Source organism: Patiria miniata, unplaced genomic scaffold (assembly GCF_015706575.1).
Source record: "Patiria miniata isolate m_02_andy unplaced genomic scaffold, ASM1570657v1 HiC_scaffold_5, whole genome shotgun sequence".
In the NCBI taxonomy this organism is placed as follows: Eukaryota; Metazoa; Echinodermata; class Asteroidea; order Valvatida; family Asterinidae; genus Patiria; species Patiria miniata.
This window is the reverse complement of record NW_024037072.1, coordinates 28,728,414-28,751,747: the sequence shown is the minus strand read 5'-3', so window position 1 is coordinate 28,751,747 and position 23,334 is coordinate 28,728,414. Positions and strand designations below refer to the sequence as shown.

The following is a 23,334-nucleotide window of genomic DNA, read 5'->3' as shown; positions in this document are numbered from 1 at the left end:
GGAAATAATTGACATTGACGTGTTTATATTCACAAATAAGCCAATCTTATTTTATCCAAAAAAGTGGAAGTAAGATCGAAATAGTTTAAAAGGGGAACCATGAAAATCACATGGTTCAATAAATTCATGAACTTAATTCACTTTTGATGGATGGTGGAAGGAGAAATACATTCAATTGCGCAGTCATTTCATGATGTATTGCCTTTTTACAGACGTTAGAATGTACAATTGCAAACCACGTGACTTTTCCTAATAAGCACAGTTCATCCGATTGGTTGATAGGTTGGTTTGGCGTCACGTGATGACAGATTAGCAAACCGAACTAATTATCCGTACACTGTTCGAGCACATCCTACCTATGAGGCTCAGGTGTCTGCTGGGGCTGTCTTCCTTAGGTGGATGGGATGGAGGAGAATTGCCTTCATCTTTGAAGAAAGCGATGCCTTTCAAACGGTACGATTTGTCCATTTTATATATTTTTTTTCATGTCAACTTTAGATTTAGGACATGCACTATATATAAAGTATATGAGTATATCCGAATGAAACTGCGGGTCCAGAGTCGCGCTCATCGAAAATAAGTTAATGCGACATAAGTTGGACGCTTGAAACAGTAAGGAACAACTATGTAGAAAGATCGACTGTTGTATACTTTTGGATTTCTACTCAATTGAAACTGATGGTAGAAAAGTTACCAAAGTTTGAAACCACATTATATTTGGGTCATATTGAGTCACTCTAGAGTGCCCAAGGGCGGATCCAGGGGGGGGGGGCCAAAGGGGGCCATGGCCCCCCCCCCCAAAACGAAACCATTTTTTTTTTTAATGTAACATCGCAATTAAGGCAGGCAATGAGTACACCACTATCTTTTCCTCAAAAAAACATTGGTTTAAAGTGGTCAGAAATTGCCTCAGATCGCACCACAGAGCATTTAGAATCCAAAAAAAATTTCGGGGCCCTTAAGCGGGCCCCAAACCCCACGCCGTAATTTTTTTGACCCACTTTTTGGGGGGACCAAATTTTGTTTGGCCCCCCCCCCCTAAAATTGTGTTCTGGATCCGCCCTTGAGAGTGCCAGGCTGAAACGGGTATGAAGCACGATTACACTCAATTATATTCCCTTATTCTACATCTGGCGGCTTTTCTTTAAATCGTTAATGCATTCCGCACGTGCTTTTTACTCTCAATTCGGGAAAAAAAACCATATAAAATCGGTTTCCAGCCGCAACAGTCACTCGCATGCGTATGAAAAGCCCATTGTCTCTCTGTACACTGCTCTCATTCAATTCAAGCTGGAATCAGCCTATAATAGTTACAGCCATCGATGCTCATGGATTTTATAGATTTATAGAATTTATCGGGAAAAAACCTTTAAAGTAGAGTTTCCCGAATATCATCACGTTACATCGGTGGTTTTTCATCGCCGTAGTAATTGAAACTGTCACGTCTCCGACTTCTTAAATATTCAAATCTAAAAATTGACCATTTGAAACTGTTGACTTGTTTTGCAGCACATGAAGGAATTCCGATGGATTTTGGAAGCGCACGGCATTAACGTAGTAGTGTCTGAAGGGGTCAAAGACATTAATGACTTAGATGTGCATCTTCAAAATTTGAAGGTACGGGCAAGCAAGTATCTTCCTTTTTTTGGCAAGCACAATTACATACAGGTAAAAAGAATGAACAAAAGATTTGGAGATCAGTTTTAAATTTGGAGATCAGTGCCGTTCGAATTGATTATTAATGACTGGTGAGTGGTCTGTCATAGCTCTGTACTACTATTCAATTTGATATGTGTATATGTCACGGTTACGTGTAGGGTAAATGCTGCCTAATGTGGTGAGTCCGCTTTGGTGAGATAAATTAATAAATAAAAGTTGTCAGGAGTAAAGCGTACAAAAGTTGTCAAGGTTAATGGCACTGAACCCTGTAATATTTCACATCAGCTTAATATGACAGTGAGATAACATTACATGTGATGACTTCAGTATTTGTTAATGATTTCAGGGAATCTCAACGGTCTAGCAATAGTCTAGGTTACATACATCTCAAATAGTTAGGGTATGGTATAGACTAGTATTTAATGGGCTATATGGTATACATGTGGCACACTAGTAATTAGCAGCCTGAGCCTGAACCCGAGCCTGTGCCTGAGCTTAATTATGAGTAAAATCCCAATTATGAGTAAAATTAACTCTGAGCCTGAGCACTGTGCAAACCCGCTCTCTCCATGTATAGAATCAACCTGTGTAAACAACACACAGACCGAACACATAAATAGTCGTCGGAACGATACCTGAAACAGCCGTACGCTTCACGTAAAAGTCACGCGGTAATCTCACACAAACTTTCCACACACAAGGTAGCAGACCAGTAAATAAACTTCCATAGACCCCAATGGTAAATGCTCCCACTTCCAAAATTCGGGAAAAATACTCACAACTCTCCAAGGTGTTCGAGACACACATCAAATTAAAGCTTATTTTATCATCTTTCATTTTCTGTTCAATTTACGGGGGGTCAACTGATGACTTTTAGGAGAAATTTCAATCTGAAGACGATCACCCCTAAAAATAGTCCTGAAGCCCATCGCCATTTTGAAAAACGATGCCTACACTCCATTGCAAAATAGAACGCTTTTAGGGTCCAAATTACATCCAAATTACACAGAACTGCAAGCTCCCAGTCCTGTGCACGGCTTCCACCCATATTTTTTACAAACCCTCAAGTTCATGGCCCACAGCATGCTTAAATACAGAAGATTTTGAGGGCATGCAAATCGCGATTTGGCCGGCGCAGGCAATTTCGGACCGATTTACTGGTCTGCACCCACAAGAGTTTCCCGAGAATGGTACACAGAAAACTTGTCCAAAATGACAGATTCTGATTTTGGTTTGAGCCTACACTCGGTCCACGTGTTCTATGAACCTGCATTCATAGCATGGTTAGCTCAAAATGAGGTATTTCGGTGAATAAACTATGCAAAATAAGTGAGATTTCCAGAGAACGTGAAACTTACTTCCGTACGAAGTAAATTCCAGCGAGAGAGAGAGGACGGCTAGCGCCGTGTAGTACGTTCATCGAAGCACGTCGCGTAAGGTTAAAGCACTGGGCCTTCACTCGGCATAATACAAAAATTTACAAACATTGTTTCGCTATTATTATGACAGAAATATTCAAGTATAATGACCATGATTATACACAAATATTAATTATGTCTAATAATTTGTATGGAGATAGACCAACTACACAATGGGCCTATTTCACCCAAGCGTATGAACGGCATGGTGCAGTAATGTGGTCGTAGCGTTGTAAACTGTAGTGTTTACTGTTAACAGTAAACAATAGGCTTGTCTCAAGGCAGTATTTGAGTCTCGTTTCGAGTCAGATCACCACAAGTGCCCTGCTTTGGAACCTTCGCCCTCGAATTGTTCTTTCATGACCCAAAGATCCAATATATATATAACTACAATGTGTTACATCACCGCAAACATCACTGCGCATGTTTATAAGTGACAATACAACATAAGGTAAAATTACACTATGCTTCCTTGACATATTTTAAGCAAACACGGTGTTGTTCAGTGGTAAGGGGATCCCCCACACTCAACGAGCAAACCCCCGAGCAACACATGAAAAATTCAACAACTCTCCTCTCCAGACATTTGCAAAAGATATGAAATACAATGTATGTCTTAATGGGTCTTAATACAACACGTTACATAATACAAAATGTAATACAAGGTTAAACAATGTTTTCAGCAAGGTTAAGGTTCCATTTCGTGCATTACATTTGCACGACGTTTAATATTATTATTATTATTATTATTTATTCATGCCAATTCTTTTTCATCACATACAAGATGGGCATAGGAGAGGCAAAAGCGATAACAATCACTGTGGTCAAAGACCTGCCACTCCTCATCAAGTTGTGCACAGAGTAAATAAATATATATAAAAATACTAATATAAAAAGTATTGGAAGCCCAAAGTTAGAACTTAAAAATATTTAAATATAAAAAGAAAAGGAATTACTGGAAATGAATAAAGATAAAGTACGCAATTGAATATGAAATTAAATAAGTTACATGAATAAGCAATAAATGATAAAGACACATTAAATAAGTACATAATAAACACAAATTAACACATGTGTAAGAGAACAGTAGGTAAGTGTACAATAAATGTAATGAAAATCTAAAGGGTGATTGGCAAACCGGAGGCTGAAATAGTACTTAAAATGAGAAGAGACCTGCTGCTCCTCATTGAGGTATGAGTAAAGTAAATAAATAAATAAATAAATGTAAATAAGAATATATAAAAATAAAAATATTAAATCATATGAACATTTCGATATAAAAGAAATGAAAAGAGATGACTAACTGGAAATGAATAAAAGTGGAAAGGGGTAAAAATGATGTAGGAAATTGAATGAATTAAGTAAATAAGGAGTTAGCAATAACGGCACAATAAATACAAAAAAACACATGTGTAAGAGAAGAGGTGTATATAAATATATACAACAAATCTGATAAAAAGTAATTGATAATTGGCAGAGAGGAGGCTCAATTATTAATCTTACTTAAAAGAACATGTACATGCAACATAAATATGGGGTTGGGATTTATGAAAAGAGAACACTGTTTCGAAGAGAGGGAAGAAACGTTGAAAAAGGCTGTAAAACAATAGCATTGCGAACGTGTTCAGGGAGAGTTGACCAAGGCGAGGGAAAGCATGGAGACAAGATAAATGCAGGAATTGGGTCCTAGCTTGCCGGTGCTGAAACAAAACATCATGAACATGGCGGGAGTTAACAGAAACATTGTAAATATGCATATTCTATATCCCACAATGATAGATGGCTTCACGGATGCCTCTGCAATACTTGTGCATCCCTTCCACAGTTGGATTGCACCCATCTACAAGATATTTCGGATAATTTACTCGTCTCTGCGAGTACATCTCAATTGTATCAAACTTCAGCTATCATTCAGAAGTCAACTGTTATCTTTGATTTGACCATGTGATTGAATGTTGAACATGACAGTTGCCCGGCTCTAGATAATTGATCTCTTAAGAGCTTGTAAAGATAATGTGGCAAGCTATCAACAAATGCGGGCATGTGAAAGACCTGGATGACCTTTAAATATTGTAAAGTGATCGCTAAGACTCATCGATTCTGGTATTACCCTGATTGCCGAAGCAACCCAGCTGGGAGGGAGTGGCCAAAAAGGAACACCCTGGCTTTGTCTGACATGATTTAATATTAATCATAAAGATGAAAAATTCAATATATGTGATGCATGCTTAAAAAATTTCACAACTACAAAAACGTCTTGTTTTTAATGCTTATTGGGACCAGCGGGTATGAGGTGGTTGTCACCTAGCCTCGGAAGGCAGCCTCTGTACCGCTAAAGACTGGTAACGAATACAACAAGAAAACATTTAGAACATATTATGGCATATACATGTGTATAAAAACAGAACACTAACTTTTCTCTTTTCTGTTATGCTTTTCGTGCATATATGAGTGCATTACTTGCTTATTAGTTCAAGTAATGGCATTAGGCCAACCAGGTAGGCGCTTGAGGATCCATTCAGACTTTAGCTGCAAGCCCTCTATTACAGTTTGCTGTGGTGCATTATGATGTCGCACTACGGCATGACACTTGTCATCTGGAAGACCAGTGTCTGATTTTTCTGACCTATTCGGAATTTGTTCATCATCAGATACAGACAACACTAAATGAATGACCCCTGGTAAGTCATCCCTACATGGTTGGGCTACATGTACACAAGCAGGTAGCTCAGTGCATTGTGTTACTGAAGCAGTCACTTCAGCCTGGTATATTTTGGATACATTATCATCACACAAAGTTTGCCTCGAAATATCGAAATCTTCATTAGCTTCCGGATTCAATATGGGTGAATCTTGGGTCTTCCCTGCTTTTTCCTGTTCCTTAAGGCTAAATTCATGCAGAGAAGTTGCATTAGTTTCGACCCCTTTTTCAAACTTATGATTAGTTTTGTTGTCCCCTATTTCAATTTCAGTAGTGGGAGACTGTGCCAAAAGCTCTCTACAAAAATTATGTGCACTAAATATCATTTTCCATTACTTCAGAAGATTGAGTAACATTAGAATTGGGCTCTGTCACAACCTCTGCCGTATTGCCCTCTAGGACAGAGGTGTAGCTTTTCCCGAATTGGGTTGCGCACATGAGGAATTACTGGGGCTTGGGCTTGGCTTACCCAGGTTTGCATAGGGATCATGCGATTTTCGAGCCTCATCATTTTTCCGTCTGAAGCAATTTACGGACTCGTGGCCTCTCTTTGAGCAGTATTCGCATCTCAGATTTGATCTTCCCGAGAATGTGGGCCTAGTGTTGGACTGTCCAACAACCTTGACGAGGTCTTTTAATGCTTTATTTATTTTTTCTTGATTCGCACATATATTCTCCATCATTATAACAAGTTTGGCCTGTCCATCTATTAATTTTTGGATCTCACTACTCTGTTTGCTTGTGACAACTTTGTCTACTGATGCTTCACTACTCTCCACTGTCTTATCAAGGTCCTGGTATAATTTTAAGGATATGTCCCTAAACTCATAGAAACTGAGATCAGGATTGTCCATGTCAAGTTAACGCAACTCGCGCCTGACGTAAGGACGAGCAGCGCCCTTAACGAATTGTTCCCTTAATGCCTTTTCTCTTAATCAAGCAAGGGCTTCGGACTCTTGGGGACCAGCAGCGGCAGATTCTACTAGATTGTTGAATAATATCAGCGCGCGGCTGAATTCAACTTGGCTTTTACCTTCCTGCTGAGTTCTGGCATAAAAGGCAGCATTCAATGATTGCACTGATTCTTGTGGACCGAACCGTGCACGCAAAATGCCGACCAATTTATTGTAGTCCTCTCGATCACCGGGGGCACAGCACAGGACTTCCTCCTTGGCCACCCCTCCCAGATGGTCAAGAATTGCGGATACCTTATCATTACCCTCAAGGCTTAACTGCCTACCATAGGTATTCAGTTCTTCGACCCATTCATCAATGGTAGGGTCGCCTGATTTCTTCGGCCTACCGAAGAATTTTGCTAAGTTGGCCACAGGGGCACTCTGAAATGTCAAGTTCTGAAATGCTCCAGTCAAAGTTTCAACCAATGCCTTTTGTGACTGTACAATAAGTTGTGCTATGGCTTCTAGGTTTGCCATGTTCAACTGTCAACCACAGGTGTGTATTTAACAATGTATATTATATAACACAAATCACCTATATATGGTCAAGTTATTCTGCGGAACAATTATAATATGTGGACATGTACTAGTAGCTATGTACTATGCGCGTATGATACACCAAGGGCGGATCCAGGGGGGGGGGGGGGCCAAAGGGGGCCATGGCCCCCCCCCAAAACGAAACCAATTTTTTTTATTTTTTATGTGACATCGCAAAAAAAGGCAGGCAATGAGTACACCACCATCTTTTCCTCAAAAAAACATTGGTTAAAGTGGTCAGAAATTGCCTCAGATCGCACCACAGAGCATCTAGAATCCAAATTTTTTACATAGACCCAACAATTGTTTCTCAAAAATTATAGCTTTAATAGCCAAATAAAATCTATCCAGTCTACGACGCCAGAAAAGTTGTCAAGGAGTAGACAGCGTACACACATTATTCAAGTACGGTACTCGCTACATCCTGACAAGGCTGACACAGTGACAGTTATAACGGCCAAGAGAAATCTATCCTGTCTACGACGTCAAACGTTTTGACAAGGAGTAGACAGCGTACTCAAATTATCCAAGTACGGTACTCGCTACATCCTGACAAGGCTGACACAGTGACAGTTAGAAATCTATCCTGTGACGCCAGAAAAGTTGCCACGGTTACGTGTAGGGTAATTGCACCCTAACGTGGTAAGTCCGCTTAATGATTAATTAAGAACAGATCTCCTTGGCAATTAAAGGGGAAAAACAATCAGAAATGAGCACGAATTGAAGGCAATATTTACTGTCAAGATGTTTCTAATGATTGAATAAAACTTAATCTTGTTTGAGTAGATTGAAGACAATTGGTGAGATAAATTAATAAATAAAAGTTGTCAGGAGTAAAGCGTACAAAAGTTGTCAAGGTTAATGGCACTGAACCCTGCAATATTTCACATCAGCTTAATATGACAGTGAGATAACATTACATGTGATGACTTCAGTATTTGTTAATGACTTCAGTGAATCTCAATGGTCTAGCAATAGTCTAGGTTACATACATCTCAAATAGTTAAGGTATGGTATAGACTAGTATTTAATGGGCTATATGGTATACATGTGGTATACTAGTAGTGAGCAGCCTGAGCCTGAGCCTGAACCTGAGCCTGAGCCTCAGCCTCAGCCTCAGCCTCAGCCTGAGTAAAATATACTCTGAGCTTGAGCTTATGAGTAAAATCCCAATTATGAGTAAAATGAACGCTGAGCCTGAGCACTGTGCAAACCCGCTCTCTCCACGTATAGAAATAATAGAATCAACCTGTGTAAACAACACACAGACCGAATACATAAATAGACGTCGGAACGATACATGAAACAGCCGTACGCTTCACGTTAAAGTCGCGCGGTAATCTCACACAAACTTTCCACACACAAGAGTTTCCCGAGAATGGTACACAGAAAACCTGTCCAAAATGACAGATTCTGATTTTGGTTTGAGCCTACACTCGGTCCACATGTTCTATGAACCTGCATTCATAACATGGTTAGCTCAAACTGAGGTATTTCGGTGAATAAACCAGTGCAAAATAAGTGAGATTTCCAGAGAACGTGAAACTTACTTCCGTACGAAGTAAATTCCAGCGAGAGAGAGAGGACGGCTAGCGCCGTGTAGTACGTTCATCGAAGCACGTCGCGTAAGGTTAAAGCACTGGGCCTTCACTCGGCATAATACAAAAATTTACAAACATTGTTTCGTTATTATTATGACAGAAATATTCAAGTATAATGACCATGATTATACACAAATATTGATTATGTCTAAAAATTTGTATGGAGATAGATCAACTACATAATGGGCCTATTTCACCCAAGCGTATGCACGGCATGGTGCAGTAATGTGGTTGTAGCGTTGGAGACGCTGTAAACAGTAAACAATAGGCTTGTCTCAAGGCAGCATTTGAGTCTCGTTTCGAGTCAGATCACCACATATATCGTATTATTTCTCTAACAGCGGCAGGATGTAAGGATCATATACATCGGATTTTACCTCATAGAGACGCTGAAGCTTTACTGTCAGGTAAGGTATTGTCAAAACGAATGAGTTGGAATTTTAGAGGGGCGTGTCTTACACAGTGGGAGTCACGTAGGTGCACACATGTTTACGTTACATACCTAGTGTAGACATGTGAAAAAAAACGCAATTTACTCACACTGTGAAAACTCTTTCAACCTAATTATTTTTCCTAAGATTCCCCTCAGTGTTTCTCTTCAATTCACGACCGATAAACCTAACCCAAAATGCCTCTAAACCTGTTTTCCAGAGGGGGGGGGGAACCTTGTGTGGACGTATCTGAAAACTGGTTTGTGTGGGCATCTTTTGTTCGTAAGTCCACACAGTGAATGTAATGCTTGTACAGAAGTACCGTCCCTGCCTTCCTCTGTTACACCAGTTCGAATCTTACTGATACCGTCGTCCAACAATCTTCCATATTAACTTGTCTTTGTAAATTTTATCAGAATTCCGAGCTCCCGTTCTTGTATGTGAACAAACCTTTGGTTTCATAACGAAATGAAAATATTTATAAATAAGTACAATTAAGCCGTTGACTGCACGTTGGAATCTTATAACTAACTGAAGAAAGATTATATATGGTGCAGGCTTATCTGGCTGGGATGACAACTTCAAAATACGTCTGGATAGCGCCATACTGGGCAGGTTATGGAACGTGGTGGGTACACCCTCCGCCGTCATCCATCTTACCATGCACGAAGGAACAGATCGTCGATGCAGTCAACAGCTGCCTTCACTTTAGGGGACGTCAACGTCAGGCAAACTTAACAGACCTTGATTACAACGGTGTGGTACGTTTGATTACAGGACAGATATGGGTAGAGATAAACTATAATCGTGACAAATGCGGCATTAGAAACAGTGGCGTAAAGGGGATGGAGGAAGTCAACACCCTCCCCCATTCGAGGCCTGTGCCCCCCCCCCCCCCACTCCTTTACGGTGCCCCCTCCCGGTCAGAGTTTAAAGAAGGTATATTGAATTGTTTGAAACTACATGTATTAAGAAACTCATCGTGTGCCGCCTCTACAAAATGAGGCCCCTGCACACGGGACCCTATAGTTACGCTTCTGATACCATTTCGAAACTTACATAATACATGCAGTTTGTGCATAATACACAAAATGAGATTTTGTCATATGTATTTTGACAAAATGCATTATACTCGGGGAAGCATAGGTTTCCTGCTGCTCATGTTTATTTTATATCAGTTTATTTTGCCACTTTGTGTCAATTCCAACATCTAATGATGTGAATTGTATAAAATGCTCTGTTACAACGCTTAAATTGTCCACTTTGTTACCCTTGAAATACATGCAAACTTGAGTTTTCTGCAAATTCTGGGATTCTGAGAAGGATTCTGGCACTAATTACGCGTGGTTTGGACCAATCACAGCTAGGAGTTTTCACCAATCATGTTAGACCATTGGCCAAGATTGAACCAATCAGGACACAGCTGTGGAACACAGTGCTATTGCAGGACGAAAATGCACACGTGTATCTCATTTTGTCGCAGCTTTTTGTGCAAGCTGGATAAATCTAGCTGTGGCGAAGATGTACAAAAAATATTTCTTGAGTTTCATCCATCTGTGAGTCCGAGTATTACATAAACAGAAAAATATTTGCTGTCTTATTTACTTTTTGTGTTTTACTCATTTACCCTTTGTTTAGTGCATTATCAAAGTATAATCATGACTCTTGACGATTTGTGCTATTCGCAGAAACCGTTGCCAGAACATTACGACTACTTCAACAGAAACCAACTAGTAAGCGATATTGCGCGGACATACGATAATATCCTAGTCATAGCCCTAGCCCTGAATGCGTCTATAGCGGACCTTCAGCATCTCCGGCCGCCTCGGAGACTTGAAGATTTCAGATACTCCGACTCTGACATGGCCCGTGTGATTCTTGAGAATGCGGATAACATAAATTTTGTTGGACTACAGGTAGGTACGAATTAAGAACAAGGCAACCTACACCACTCCTTCATTTGATCTGATACTGAACATTTTCTGTATCATTGAAAACTATTGCGAAGCGAACTGGCAAAGCGAATTTCACGACAGGAAACTTTCACTGCAAAATTCGCCAGAGATTGAAATGTGTTAAACTTTTGCGAATTCGTAACGCAAATTCTCGCCATGACGTCACAAATTCGTGTTCGCCTCGCTTTCGAACTCACTGTGAACCGGCTGTTTAGCTTTGAATATATAACGCATTGCAGTTAAAAAACAATTATGCAGGTATATTGGTAACGTAATGGCTCAAGAGGCTTTCACGACCGGTCATGAACTGTTGTTATAGAATACAGAAAACTGGTTATTTTGCGATGCAATGAAAGCTCCACCAAGTAGCCGGCGAAGAAAATTATACTATGTAGAATGACCACAGAAAAGTTTTGTTTGTATGGAAAGCTATTGAATTGTAGGAGAGTCTTTTAGTTTGTTTAGCCCTGATCATAATGATTCAAAATCTAAAATTTGACTACTTTTCTTCCACAGGGCCCAGTGCTGATAAAGAATGGTCAACAAAACAGGGACATTGTCGAAATAGCGCAGGCTCAAAGTAAGGTTTGAGTAAAGGCAGTCTGCGCTCATGCAGGCAGTAAAGGCATGAAACCTATGGTCGTGCTTATTTAAAAGAGGATAGGACTTCATTGTAACAAACGACCTTTAATTAACTCTCTGGAAAATCTTAAAAGCGAACTGTAATCTACAAAATAATTATTCATCTTTTTTTTTTTAATTGTTAGGTTTGATGTCTCCCGTGGTTTTTACGACACGTGAAAACCGATCACATCACATTTTGGAAGAATAACAAACACAAATGGTTTCTCATTGAAAAAAAATGGGCGAAAATAATTCATACACATAACGAACTATAAGCTAATAGACTTTTTGGTGTCCCAATGTCGGTACAGAAGACAAAACTCTCTGTAGAAACTCAATGGCTTATTTCAGTTTACATTAGAAAAAGAAAATTGCCAAAAATATCGAGTTATATTGACGAAGAGCATTGTCTGTTGCCACTTGCAATTTCACTCCATTTTGCCTGTTCTCTTGTCGTTGAGGTCAAATAAAATAATTATTTTAATAATTATAAAAACCGTGACACATGAAAAACAAATGACCGCTAAAACGGGTGACGTTGAACACATAATAGGCTCAGGATTCAAAGCTGTTTGCCTTATTTATCTTGAAAAGCTACACTCTTACCTGATTAAAGGGGAAGAGTAACACATACATTTATCTATTATCTGCATGAAAGTGTCACAAATTTCAGTCAATCGTGTGGGGCTTTAAGGGGAGTATTATACAATGAACAAAAGCACTAACTATGGGTAACAAATCTCGATCGCTGTATTGATGCATGATACGGCGACTTATCTATAACGTAACATGAGCAGCGTTCCTATTTTTGTTGTTATAAGGCCTATACTCGTTAAGAAAGAAGACAAACCGAGTTGTGATTTTTCCTGTGAGGTTGTTCCTCGTCAGCAAGAGCTACGGCTACAAGTGTCACTACTCAGTCCCTGTGGATTACTCAACAAAGTCAGTCGCTTGCCCAGAGTAGACGCAATGATTAGTCGTATATAGGTTAAAAAATTAACAGCTGTGAAAACTTTCCACAAGGTAACTCATTTAACAAATACGGGATGTTGAATATCAAAGAAAATTCAATGAGGTATGTAGGGAACATTGGAAGCTTTTTGGTAATATTGTTTTTTTTGTTTTTAATAACGGACAATAATACGTTTTCTGCAGAGATAGTAAGCGATACGAACACTACGCCATCACAGTGATGTCCACAACATGTTTTGACTTTCGGTACGAAAATTGGCAGCTACAAATTACATCGTCCGGTACGAAAATTGGCAGCCACGAATTACAGTTTTATAGTGGTCTCCATAGCAGAGAGCCAGAGACTGTTAGCAGCAGTGATGTGATCAAACTAAAATCGAAAATACTATTTTCATTTCTTCCACAGATTCATAATTTGAGACTTCTATATGATGCTTGATTGTGATATACTTGTTTAAGTCAGTTTCCCATGTGCGTGTTTCATTTAGTTCCTCAAAAACTTGAACTTTGTTTTTTAACAGGAGAGGAGTTGAATGAGGTGATGATTTACAGGACGGAAGGACAATCTCTGGAAACTTCGGATGTTTCCAAGCTTAAATGGAAAGGTGAATTTTGTTATTTAATCAACACAGTGCTTTTTGGAATCCTTTCCTCACTGTTGTCCATTTTGTCCTTTGTCACTGTCTTTGTTTTTCTCGGTCATGTCCACTTGTCTGTCGATAGGTTAGGGTACAAAAGCGTGACGCTTCACCTTATACCTAAATGTTGTCGTTAATTTGTTCTAGTATTGATCCATGTACATTATTATACACGATTACATAATTCATTGCATTTTGCTCTGTATAATATGTTTACACGGCATTGTAACATTTCATTGTGTTGAAATGGCAACACTGAAATAAATGTTTCTACAAGTTACGCATTCTTCCAGTGCACGTTTGAATTGCAATCATGAACACAGCTGTTATTTGTGAAAATAGTACGTGCATGCCGTGACATTTTACCGCGGATCGAAATATAAATAAAATGAACTGACTTGCTTTTTTTTCTTTAGATCTTCTACTGACGGTTATTTTCCAAGGCAAATTACAATTACGTCAGAACCTTAAAGGTCTGTGTATCCGCCTTGGTTGTTGTATTTCGCAATATGAACAGCAACGCATAATATTAACACAATAATAACATCCCTAATGACATTTTAGAAACTTCCGCGAAGCTCTTTTAACGATTGAAATTTATATATTTGTTTCAAACAAAAGGTCTGAATTGCGATCCTGAAAACAGGAAAATTGAATGAGATTTTATTTTATTTTGTATTAAACTATAAATAGACCGGACGCCTCTTTGTAATGAATAGCGTTCGGTAAATAATTTGCAATCTTCGGCATGAACATCACGTGCCCTTTTATGCAGTTGTACTAAACCGTATGTTTTGAACACGAATTAGAAGGCTCCATAATATGAGTTTCCAAAGACGGTCGAAGTCACCTCAAAATTTCCAAGCATCCTTGAGAATAATATTAAATAAGGTATTGCATTCCGTCATAATTTCTGTCTTCTAGCGGAACGATGAAAGTTAAAAATTCATTGTAATATTCTTGTTGTGAAGTGTTACAGTTCAGTGGAAGCGGAAACAGATGGTTCATTTATTCAAATGTTGAACATGCATTATTCAGAAACAATTTGTTACGTATTTTTTCTTTGCGTAAGCTTGGTAACCTAGATATTCTAGTCAAAGATTATATTGCTATACCTCATACATAATTCATGATCGCGAGCCAAGGTTTCACTGGCTTCATTCACGATCACGTGTCAGCCGCTAGTTTTGCTGTTTACTAAGCGCGAACGCAAGGGTTGACGCACAGGTTAAATACGAATGCGTAGTAGACTTTCGCTTGTCTACTACGCATGCGCTTTACGAATGAATCGTGGAACTAGCCATAGATATTTTAAGTTCTATATCTATGGGAACCAGCGCATTAGGGGGTAGTGCGCACGCGCGAACATCGCCCTAGCAGCATGCAGCACCTACATGCAAAGACGAGGCACACGCAAAATAACATTTTGCCGAAAAACCTTACGCGTAACTTCATGAAATGTTTGTGAATATGAATGAGGTATAGTAAAACAAATAAAACATGGTTTAGTTCGGGTGGATAGTATATACATGTATTAGCTCCCCGAGGTATTGGATGGAAGTTGATAGACTAGTTCCCGAGGCAAAGCCGAGGGAGGTAGTCTGTCAAGTGTCAATAATCATGTTTTATTTGTAAACTGACCCTCATGAAAAAACAACATGTGAATCCTATTATAGAAAAGTATGTTGTTCTTTATTGTGGGGCGGGCCAGTGAACTCCGTGCGACAACGAAAGAGGAGGCCCTTTTACCTAGCAACGACGTCCCATGGGCGGGACACTTAGCTGGTAGACGCGCACCGTTACTTGTGTGTGACGCACGTAAACCAGGGGATGTGTACTATGTACACGCAGTGGTGGTACGGCCGCGCGCATCGCGGCAAATTATTGCAGTCAGGCAAGATGGCGGTCACCCCCAGCTGTACTTTCTTTGCCGGTGAGGGGGTACTTGTGAACGGAGCGGATATAGCTCTTTAAATTTCGTTCGGAAAAAATAATTGCAGTCATTCTCCCCCCCCCCCCCCCCCGGCAAGCCATGTACTTTGTGGCACAACAAGGAACACCTAAAATTATTTGCGAGGCTTCAAAGTGCTCGACCTTATCAAATCATTGGCATGTATTCAAATGTTCTCTTTCAAATAATTGTTTTAATAGCGATTTTTTTTGAGGGGGGTTGGTTGGATGGCTAATAACCTCACCCTCAACCGACTGATATTACGTATATTATTTACCAATCTCAAATGCCTTAAGTTCCCGATTTACGTGATCGGTTCCTGATTCATTGCCTCAGGCCTTTGGTCTTTTGACTTCAACTCATCATCTACCCCATACCGTGAACAAATATTGGACTTCGATCCATCCGACCCCATCCCCTTCCCCTTGGGAAACTCCATGATCCGCCACGCCACTGTACACGTGAACCCTTTTTACGACATTTGTGAGGCATCAGAACTGGTTTTGCCTTACTGATCAAGCAAACGGTTGTATTATTCAGGGGGCCATATTCCTGTGGACGGAATTACAACAAGGACAGTGATCCTGCAGGTTCCGCCAACAATCCGAGCCACTCTCTTCACTATCGCCTCCATCGGTGCAGTCATCGCATTGGCATTTCTGTTTCTTAACGTCAGATACAAACACAAGAGGTGACTTAAGCACGTATTGTATTAAAACAAATCCATCAATTCTTATATTGAAAAATGCCCTTGAAAAAATCAATTTCTCGTCGCCTAATTTGGAATGTATTTGAAGGAGAAGTTCACGATGACTAAACAGTCACTGGAATCAGACAATGATATGTCCATCGGTTTTACTGAAATGCCTCACATAAACATCGACGTATGCAGTTGCCATTCTATGTATATATTGGCACCGAATGTATTACAAACGGTGACTGTAAAAAGAGTAATAATCCTTATTTTTAGATGTAAATAACAATACCTGTTTAACATGGAACACATATCTTTCCTAGGGCCATTAAGATGTCGAGTCCTTCCCTTGGTAATCTGACTATAATCGGATGTCTGCTTCTCCACGCCTCTGTGATCGCCATGGGCTTGGACACAACGCAACTATCTGTTACCACTATTGTCATTAAATGCCATGTAAGTATCAACCTACAAATTCCTATTAGACTCGGCGATATTTCGAAAATTGTTACATGAAGAGGCATTTTGAGTAGAAGTTGGTAACATAGATATTTTACCTAATTTTGGGGTGCTGAATCCGAAAATTGTGGTTACCAAGCTGGGTGGAAATATACCTAATTTGCATAAATCTTTAATACCTGTAGTGTTTTAATGTATTTGTTCCCATATTTGGGTATTTTTTTTTAATATACCCAAATATGTGAACAAATGTGTTACACGACAAGTATTTAAGATTTATGCAAATTAGGCACATTTCAACTGAAAATCCAGCTTGATAACAATCAGTTTCGGATTCAGCACCGTGCCCCACATTGGGTAGCTGGGTTACCAACTTGTACTCAAAAATGCCTTTTCATGCCCTTAATAAGCCTTTTTTGTTAAATATTGCCTAGACTATATACTTTATACATAATGTAGCCTTAGACCTTTAATGAAATTATGATTATTACTTAATCAAACAACGGTTTGTTATTTTACCCCATCCTGCATTAACTTAGATTTTTGCGAAAGCGGTGGAGCAGTAATGTGAAACAAATTACCTAATTTCGAGTTATTTATGTTAAAAAAAAGGTCCGTGCCCCCTTTTTTAGGCCAAAACAAAAAGTCTCCGGTTTCTGGTATGGAGCTTGCCCAAAAAGTGGTGCGGCGACGCGGCTTTTTTTTTTTTACCTGATTTTTTTTGCCTCAAATGTCGGCTGATGACTGCAAATGGTGCCCGACTAAACTTAGTGCAAATATATGGGAGTCCAGAGAGGCCACATAAAGCTTATTCTCGATCATAACCCCATCCAAAAACACGTTAAAATTGTGCAGCAGCAGGATTCCAGTCAAACCAGTGAGTTTGGCGGTTTTGAGACATCATCTTTCATTGAAAAAAAAAACCTTTTTCATTTTGCCGACGCGCATGGCTACGGCGACGCGCGCGCATACCAGAAACCGGAGACTTTTATTTTTGGCCTTATGGACAACCTGTATTTAAATTCTTTATTAGATTTACTCTCGAACTAAAAACAAACCCTTTAAATTGCCTGTTCAGATTCGAGCCATGTTGTTTATTTCATTTCATGTTTTCTTTGTGTGATGATGAAGCTGGAGAGAGTCTTGATCTCTCTGGGGGTCTCCTGTGCATTCGGTTCTATCTTCATGAAGACCTACCGAATACATGCAATATTCACAGCTATTAAGCGATTCAAACGAATTGTAAGTACTCCTTTTTTACCAAGAGAACTCTTTTTTTTCTTTTTTTTCGGTTTATTTTGTTATTTTTTATTTTTGAATCCGTTGATTTCATTGTTAAAGATGAATGCAATGTCAAAGAGGTGTCTATAATTAGTAGATAAGCGAGAAAAAAATGAGCAGCCGTCCGTAACACAAATTCCAATGTATTAAAACAGCACCTCCCCTGCTTTCCAAAAAGTGTGAAAACTGCGGGATCGTCGCCTCCCAATTTACCACAAAATTGAAGCATTAAACATGTCACAACTATCATTCTGGGTTGATAAGAAAATGACGACCGTCCTATTTAGCAACGGGGGAGGTCTATCTTGATGTCAGCTCTCAATCCATGCTGATTAGTCTGGCAAAATACTGGGTGTATGAACAGAAGAATGACATCTTTTCTGTTTTTATGTGTTACTTGTTAAAAGTGTGTAGTGGGACAGCGTACGTACACTCTAAAATGTCCCTGGTCAGATTGACCCGGAATACGGGGTTACTTTTGGCCAGACACTTTTCAGAGTCAAACTTGATACTCTTCTGGATCAAAACGAGACTTCTCTCGCTCGTTTCCGGGTCATTTCGACCCTAAACCTTGGCAAAGGTGTCATTCCGACCCAGAAAAGTGAAAATGTTAACACTGAAGAGTGTCAGGCCAAGAACCCAGAATCCGGGTCAAATCTTACCGGTGGCTCTTAGAGTGTAAGAACGACACCTTTTTTCGCTCTCTTTTAAAAACCATTTTTCACTGCCGCACGGCACCGTTTTGGATGTATGCCCGTTTGTTCAACAGTCAGGCCAAAACGGGCTTCCAGAGCTACGGCTCCGACTATTGTCAGCGCGCGTCCCCGCGTATTTTTAATGGGCACAGACCTAGACCTAGACCTAGCTCTAGACAGCTGATTCGGATGCAGCCTGATAGGCATGAATATACCTCTTGTACAATTAAATTATCCCCTGCACCTCCAAGATGGCTGCTGAATGTAATCGATCTTTAGCGGCGTATAATTCTTCGTTGCAGGACTTGCCAGATTGGAAGCTCATTAGTGGAGTGTTGGTCATTGTTCTGACGGACTGCGTCATTTTTGCTGTGTGGATTGCTCTGGAAACAACGTCCGTTTACACATTGACTCTGGAACCTCGGGTACGACAGGGAGGATCTATGGTGGCCCTGAAGGGTCATCAAAGTTTTTTCACATGTTGAAAGTGATTTGCTGTCTTTTTAGGGTCACCTAAAGGATAATTTTAGTTCGATGCATTGTTTCTCACCTTTGTAGCATGAGTGTGGATTCTAGGGAAGGGGAATTTGTACAAATTCAATACATTTTGTGTGGTATTTTACCCCTAATGGACCACTTATCGCATGTTTTGGATGACAGATTCAAAATAACGTTTTTGTAACATCGAATTCTAGAACCAGTTAAATAACTCTAGAAATACACTGTTTGAAGTGTTTGAAGCTGTCGGAGATGTAAGATTCAAGTTGGTTAAAACTAATTTGGTACAAAACAGTCGAATGCTTTTTTTCGCTATCATGTCACTGTTAGTTTCTACCAAATTTAATTATACCAATAGTATTGCACGCACTCGATCCCACTTTACGTATGCCTTATTGTAGATGAAACTTCATTTGTATTGAAACAGAAATTAACAAAAAAATATCAAGCAAGCTGTGTTTGAACATGTTCGAACAGCTTGTGGCCCTATAGTTGTAGACCTACATCTTGTATACTCTCAAGGTGTTTATAGCTTTCTCGTTATCAGTGTACTTTCGTTGCAGCTTGACATGACAGAACCTGAGAAGGAAATCTTTGACGTCCCAGAGATACGGTATTGCAGCAGCAAACACGACGTGTATTTCATTGCAGCCCTCTACGGCGTCAAGGGGGTTCTGTTGACCTTTGGCCTCTTCTTAGCCTGGGAGACGAGAAATATTGCAGTTTCCCGACTCAGTGACAGTATGTCATCGTTCATTACTGAATACATTGTACATGGAAAGTCTCACCCAAATACTGCAAATGAAAGAAAATGTTTGTAGGGTAGGAACATGCATAACATGACAAGTTCTTTTCAGAACTAAATATCTCTACTGAGCAGTAGTAATTACCACATGGTATTACTGCAAACCGAAACGATACCGACACTTCACCATTCAAAGCCTTAAATCTTATAACATGCATAACACATTGTGTTTCATTGATAGACCTTTTTCTTGAGCGACTAGACGCTTTGTTGGAGTATAAACAGACATGAATAGATGTTTAGTGGTATACGTTATACTTGCTATGCTCATTGTTTTTAGAGAAATATTTTCAATTTTAAATTGTAAGTCAAGTTATTAAACTGCTTGATTAACTTTTTAGTTTTGGTAGCCAAAGCATCCTTAATAGCGCCGTTATTTGCACACAAAACAATTACCAATTAAAATGTTTTGTTCAAACTGATAAAATGTAGCGATGGGAATCATCAACATTGTAAAGATTGCACTGACTAAAAGAAATTTCATGGAATTTTCTTTTAAGAGTAGCTCATTTAAAGGCGAAAACGACAAGCCTTTTAAGTTAACTGAATGAACCGTTAAGAAAAGAGCTGTACGTGCCTCATTCACGAGTTGGCCATTTTTTGTCGAGTTCCCTGAATGTATTTTATTAATTGTTAACTGTTGAATGGGATGGCGCCAGACTATTTATTTCAGGCACAATGCAGCCTTATTTTACTGTCATTTTTTTTAAAAATCTGATGGCTTTAAATATTAGGGAATGCTTAATTACAAATTATAAATTATTAATTGAAGCAGACTGGAATTGATTATAAATTAACTTGCTTTCATTTCTCTTTGCAAGTTCCAAAATTAAGATTTTACCTAACTTTCGATTCAATATGGCCGACTCATGAATAAGGCCCATTTCAACTCTCCTGCTTTACAGGTAAATCCATCGCCGCATCAGTGTACATCGTGGCTCTCACCATTGTCCTGACTGTCCCTACTGTTGCCGTTCTGGATGAGGAAGTCAAGATGACGTATCTGCTTCCTGGAGTAGTGATCGTGGTTGTCAGCACATTTGTGCTGTGTCTTAACTTTGTTCCAAAGGTAGGACGAGTATAATTTAATAATTAAAATACTGCTTTTAGCGCTTTATCCTATAGGTTTCAAAACGCTTCATCATTATTACTCTGCTCGTTGGGCCAATGAAACATTCCAAATGCCATCTCAGCTCCTTGGGGTGTATACAGCTTGATGCTGCCATTTCGGTGCAAAGCAGCTTTAATATTTTACTCCTGGGTGGAGAGAAATACCTTGCCTAAGGGCACACGCACCATAGCCGCAAGCTGGACTCGAACCCCAAACCCGCAGAATTACACGCAGACCACAAATTCAATGCTCCAGACCACAATGCTCCAGACCACGAATCCAATCCCTCCATTATTATATTAACCTTTTTTTTTTTAAATTACATACTTTCGCCAGAAAATTGACACTTCCGTAATACATTAAGCGATATGATTCAAGCAAGCGTCAACATTTAACGTGTTCATATCTGGCATATAGGCACGTAGTTTAATACTTTCGCCAGAAAATTGACACTTCCGTATTACATTAAGCGATATGATTCAAACAAGCGTCAACATTTAACGTCTTCATGTCTGGCATATAGGCATGTTATGAAATTGGTCACACTCTATGTCCTGTTCCTTTTGGGTGAATAGCCCTTAAAAGTTATCGACCACTCTTTACAAATGATACAGTTATCTACTCTGCCAAATGTATCACTGGTAACTGTAAGATCTCATGCTTTCACGGACTATGCATATTAGGTGTATCTTCTGCTGACCATGCACGAGGAAGACATTACACTGAGTATGATGCAGTCTATGGGATACGGTGGATCTACGACAACTAACTCACATCTGCCATCCAGCACAGATGTCATCAGTAGCGTGGAACGACTGCACGTAAAACTCACCAAGGTAAAAGGACACAGTCCAAACACTGTTCGACTTTTCTTTCGCAACATAATGTACAGTATCAATATTATCTCCATGAATTAAATGGTCAATTTTAGTTGGTCGTAATGACGTGAGGAGAAAATTCACACTAAAAAAAAATGCCAATTTGAAACAAAGATCAATAATGAGTATTCAAATGAATTTATATCGCATTTCATTTTAAATTCATGATGTATTTGTTTTACGGAATAATTTGCAGTTGATATTATTAGATATTAATAATATTATTATTAGATATTATTAATTCAATTATGATACCATGGTGGTAATCTGATATCCAAAAATTCTGGGAGCTGAAGTTAAATCTTCAGCAGTCTGTCAGTTGAAATCTAGGTCATTCTATAAATTTAGCGTCCAAATTTGTCATTTTCTTTTGTCCTTATTACCCTGGTACATTGTAACTTGCTAATCGAGTAATCATTAAAAACGACTTCAAACGATAAGGCCCATTTTTTTTTTTACATTGGTAGTGCACTTTAATCTTGCAGGAAGACTGTATTAAGAATTAAACTGGGTCAGGAAATAATTTAAACTCAAATTTATATGAACCATCTATAAAATGCGTGTCCTTTCTCCAAGATTTGTTTGCCACGCATTTTGCACGCACTGTCATTAGTCATTCCAGATGTTAATGAAGTAACTTGGACTGACCTTTAAAGTGAAGATTTTTGTTATGCAAGCAAGGTAATATTAACCAAATCATGACTACTGTGTGATATGCAGTACATTAAGAATGTTCTTTTTGTTTGTTTGGATTATTATTATTACAGAAACAAGCAGTGCTGAAGCAATTGCTCAAGGAACTTCATCTCCTGTGTTTTGCAAGGACGGATGAGGGCGCTGTCAAGAATCTTTTAAAAGATCAGAGTCGTACATAGAGTTGCGTCAGTTATTGTCTCCTTTTCTGGACGTAGCCTATGGCATGGAGTCGTCTACCATTGGAAGTTTATAGTGTGATTTAGGAGGAGACTATATAATAGCGAAGTAATTAGACACGACGGGAGAAATGTCTCACATTTCTTTGAGGAACTATCGTCGTACAGTTTGTAAATCTTGGTTCATTGCTTTGTTCATCACGCGTGTTGACTTCGGAATCTCATCCATCCCTCTTCAAGAATACTGTAGACCAGCTCCTCATGCACCACCCCATATGCCAACGCAGTAATGCAGGCAATATTTTGTTGCCGTGAGTGCGTTCGATTACTTTCCCCGCGCTTCCCGTGCAAGCGCGACAGCGTTCGATTGACCTCTCACGTGACTTCTCGCGCTTACTCGAGCCTGGCCCAAGTAACCGACTCGCCGAGCCGGTTACTTGGGTAAGTACCCCATAAGGCCATGCAATAAACATGGCTGCCAACGTGACGTCCGGCGGGCACCGCGCCTCAGGCCGTGTCCGAAATGGGCTTCCAGAGCTACGGCTATACTTGTCAGCGCGTCTCTGCGTATTTTCTATGGGCGTGGACCTAGACTTAG

At 39.5% G+C, this 23,334-nt stretch overlaps 1 protein-coding gene across 1 annotated transcript; it reads left to right on the top strand.

The window, feature by feature from the left end:
* The first annotated feature begins 287 nt into the window (after positions 1-287).
* Positions 288-23,122, top strand: LOC119740214 (gamma-aminobutyric acid type B receptor subunit 2-like). The gene is made up of 15 exons (XM_038215429.1): positions 288-453; positions 1,510-1,617; positions 9,214-9,279; positions 9,861-10,064; positions 10,992-11,219; positions 11,775-11,838; positions 13,376-13,459; positions 15,984-16,134; positions 16,461-16,593; positions 17,728-17,838; positions 18,875-18,997; positions 19,634-19,811; positions 20,781-20,944; positions 21,670-21,822; positions 22,632-23,122. The coding sequence occupies exons 1-15, from the start codon at positions 400-402 to the stop codon at positions 22,737-22,739; spliced, it is 1,929 nt and encodes a 642-aa protein (XP_038071357.1). The 5' UTR covers positions 288-399; the 3' UTR covers positions 22,740-23,122.
* Positions 23,123-23,334: the final 212 nt, after the last annotated feature.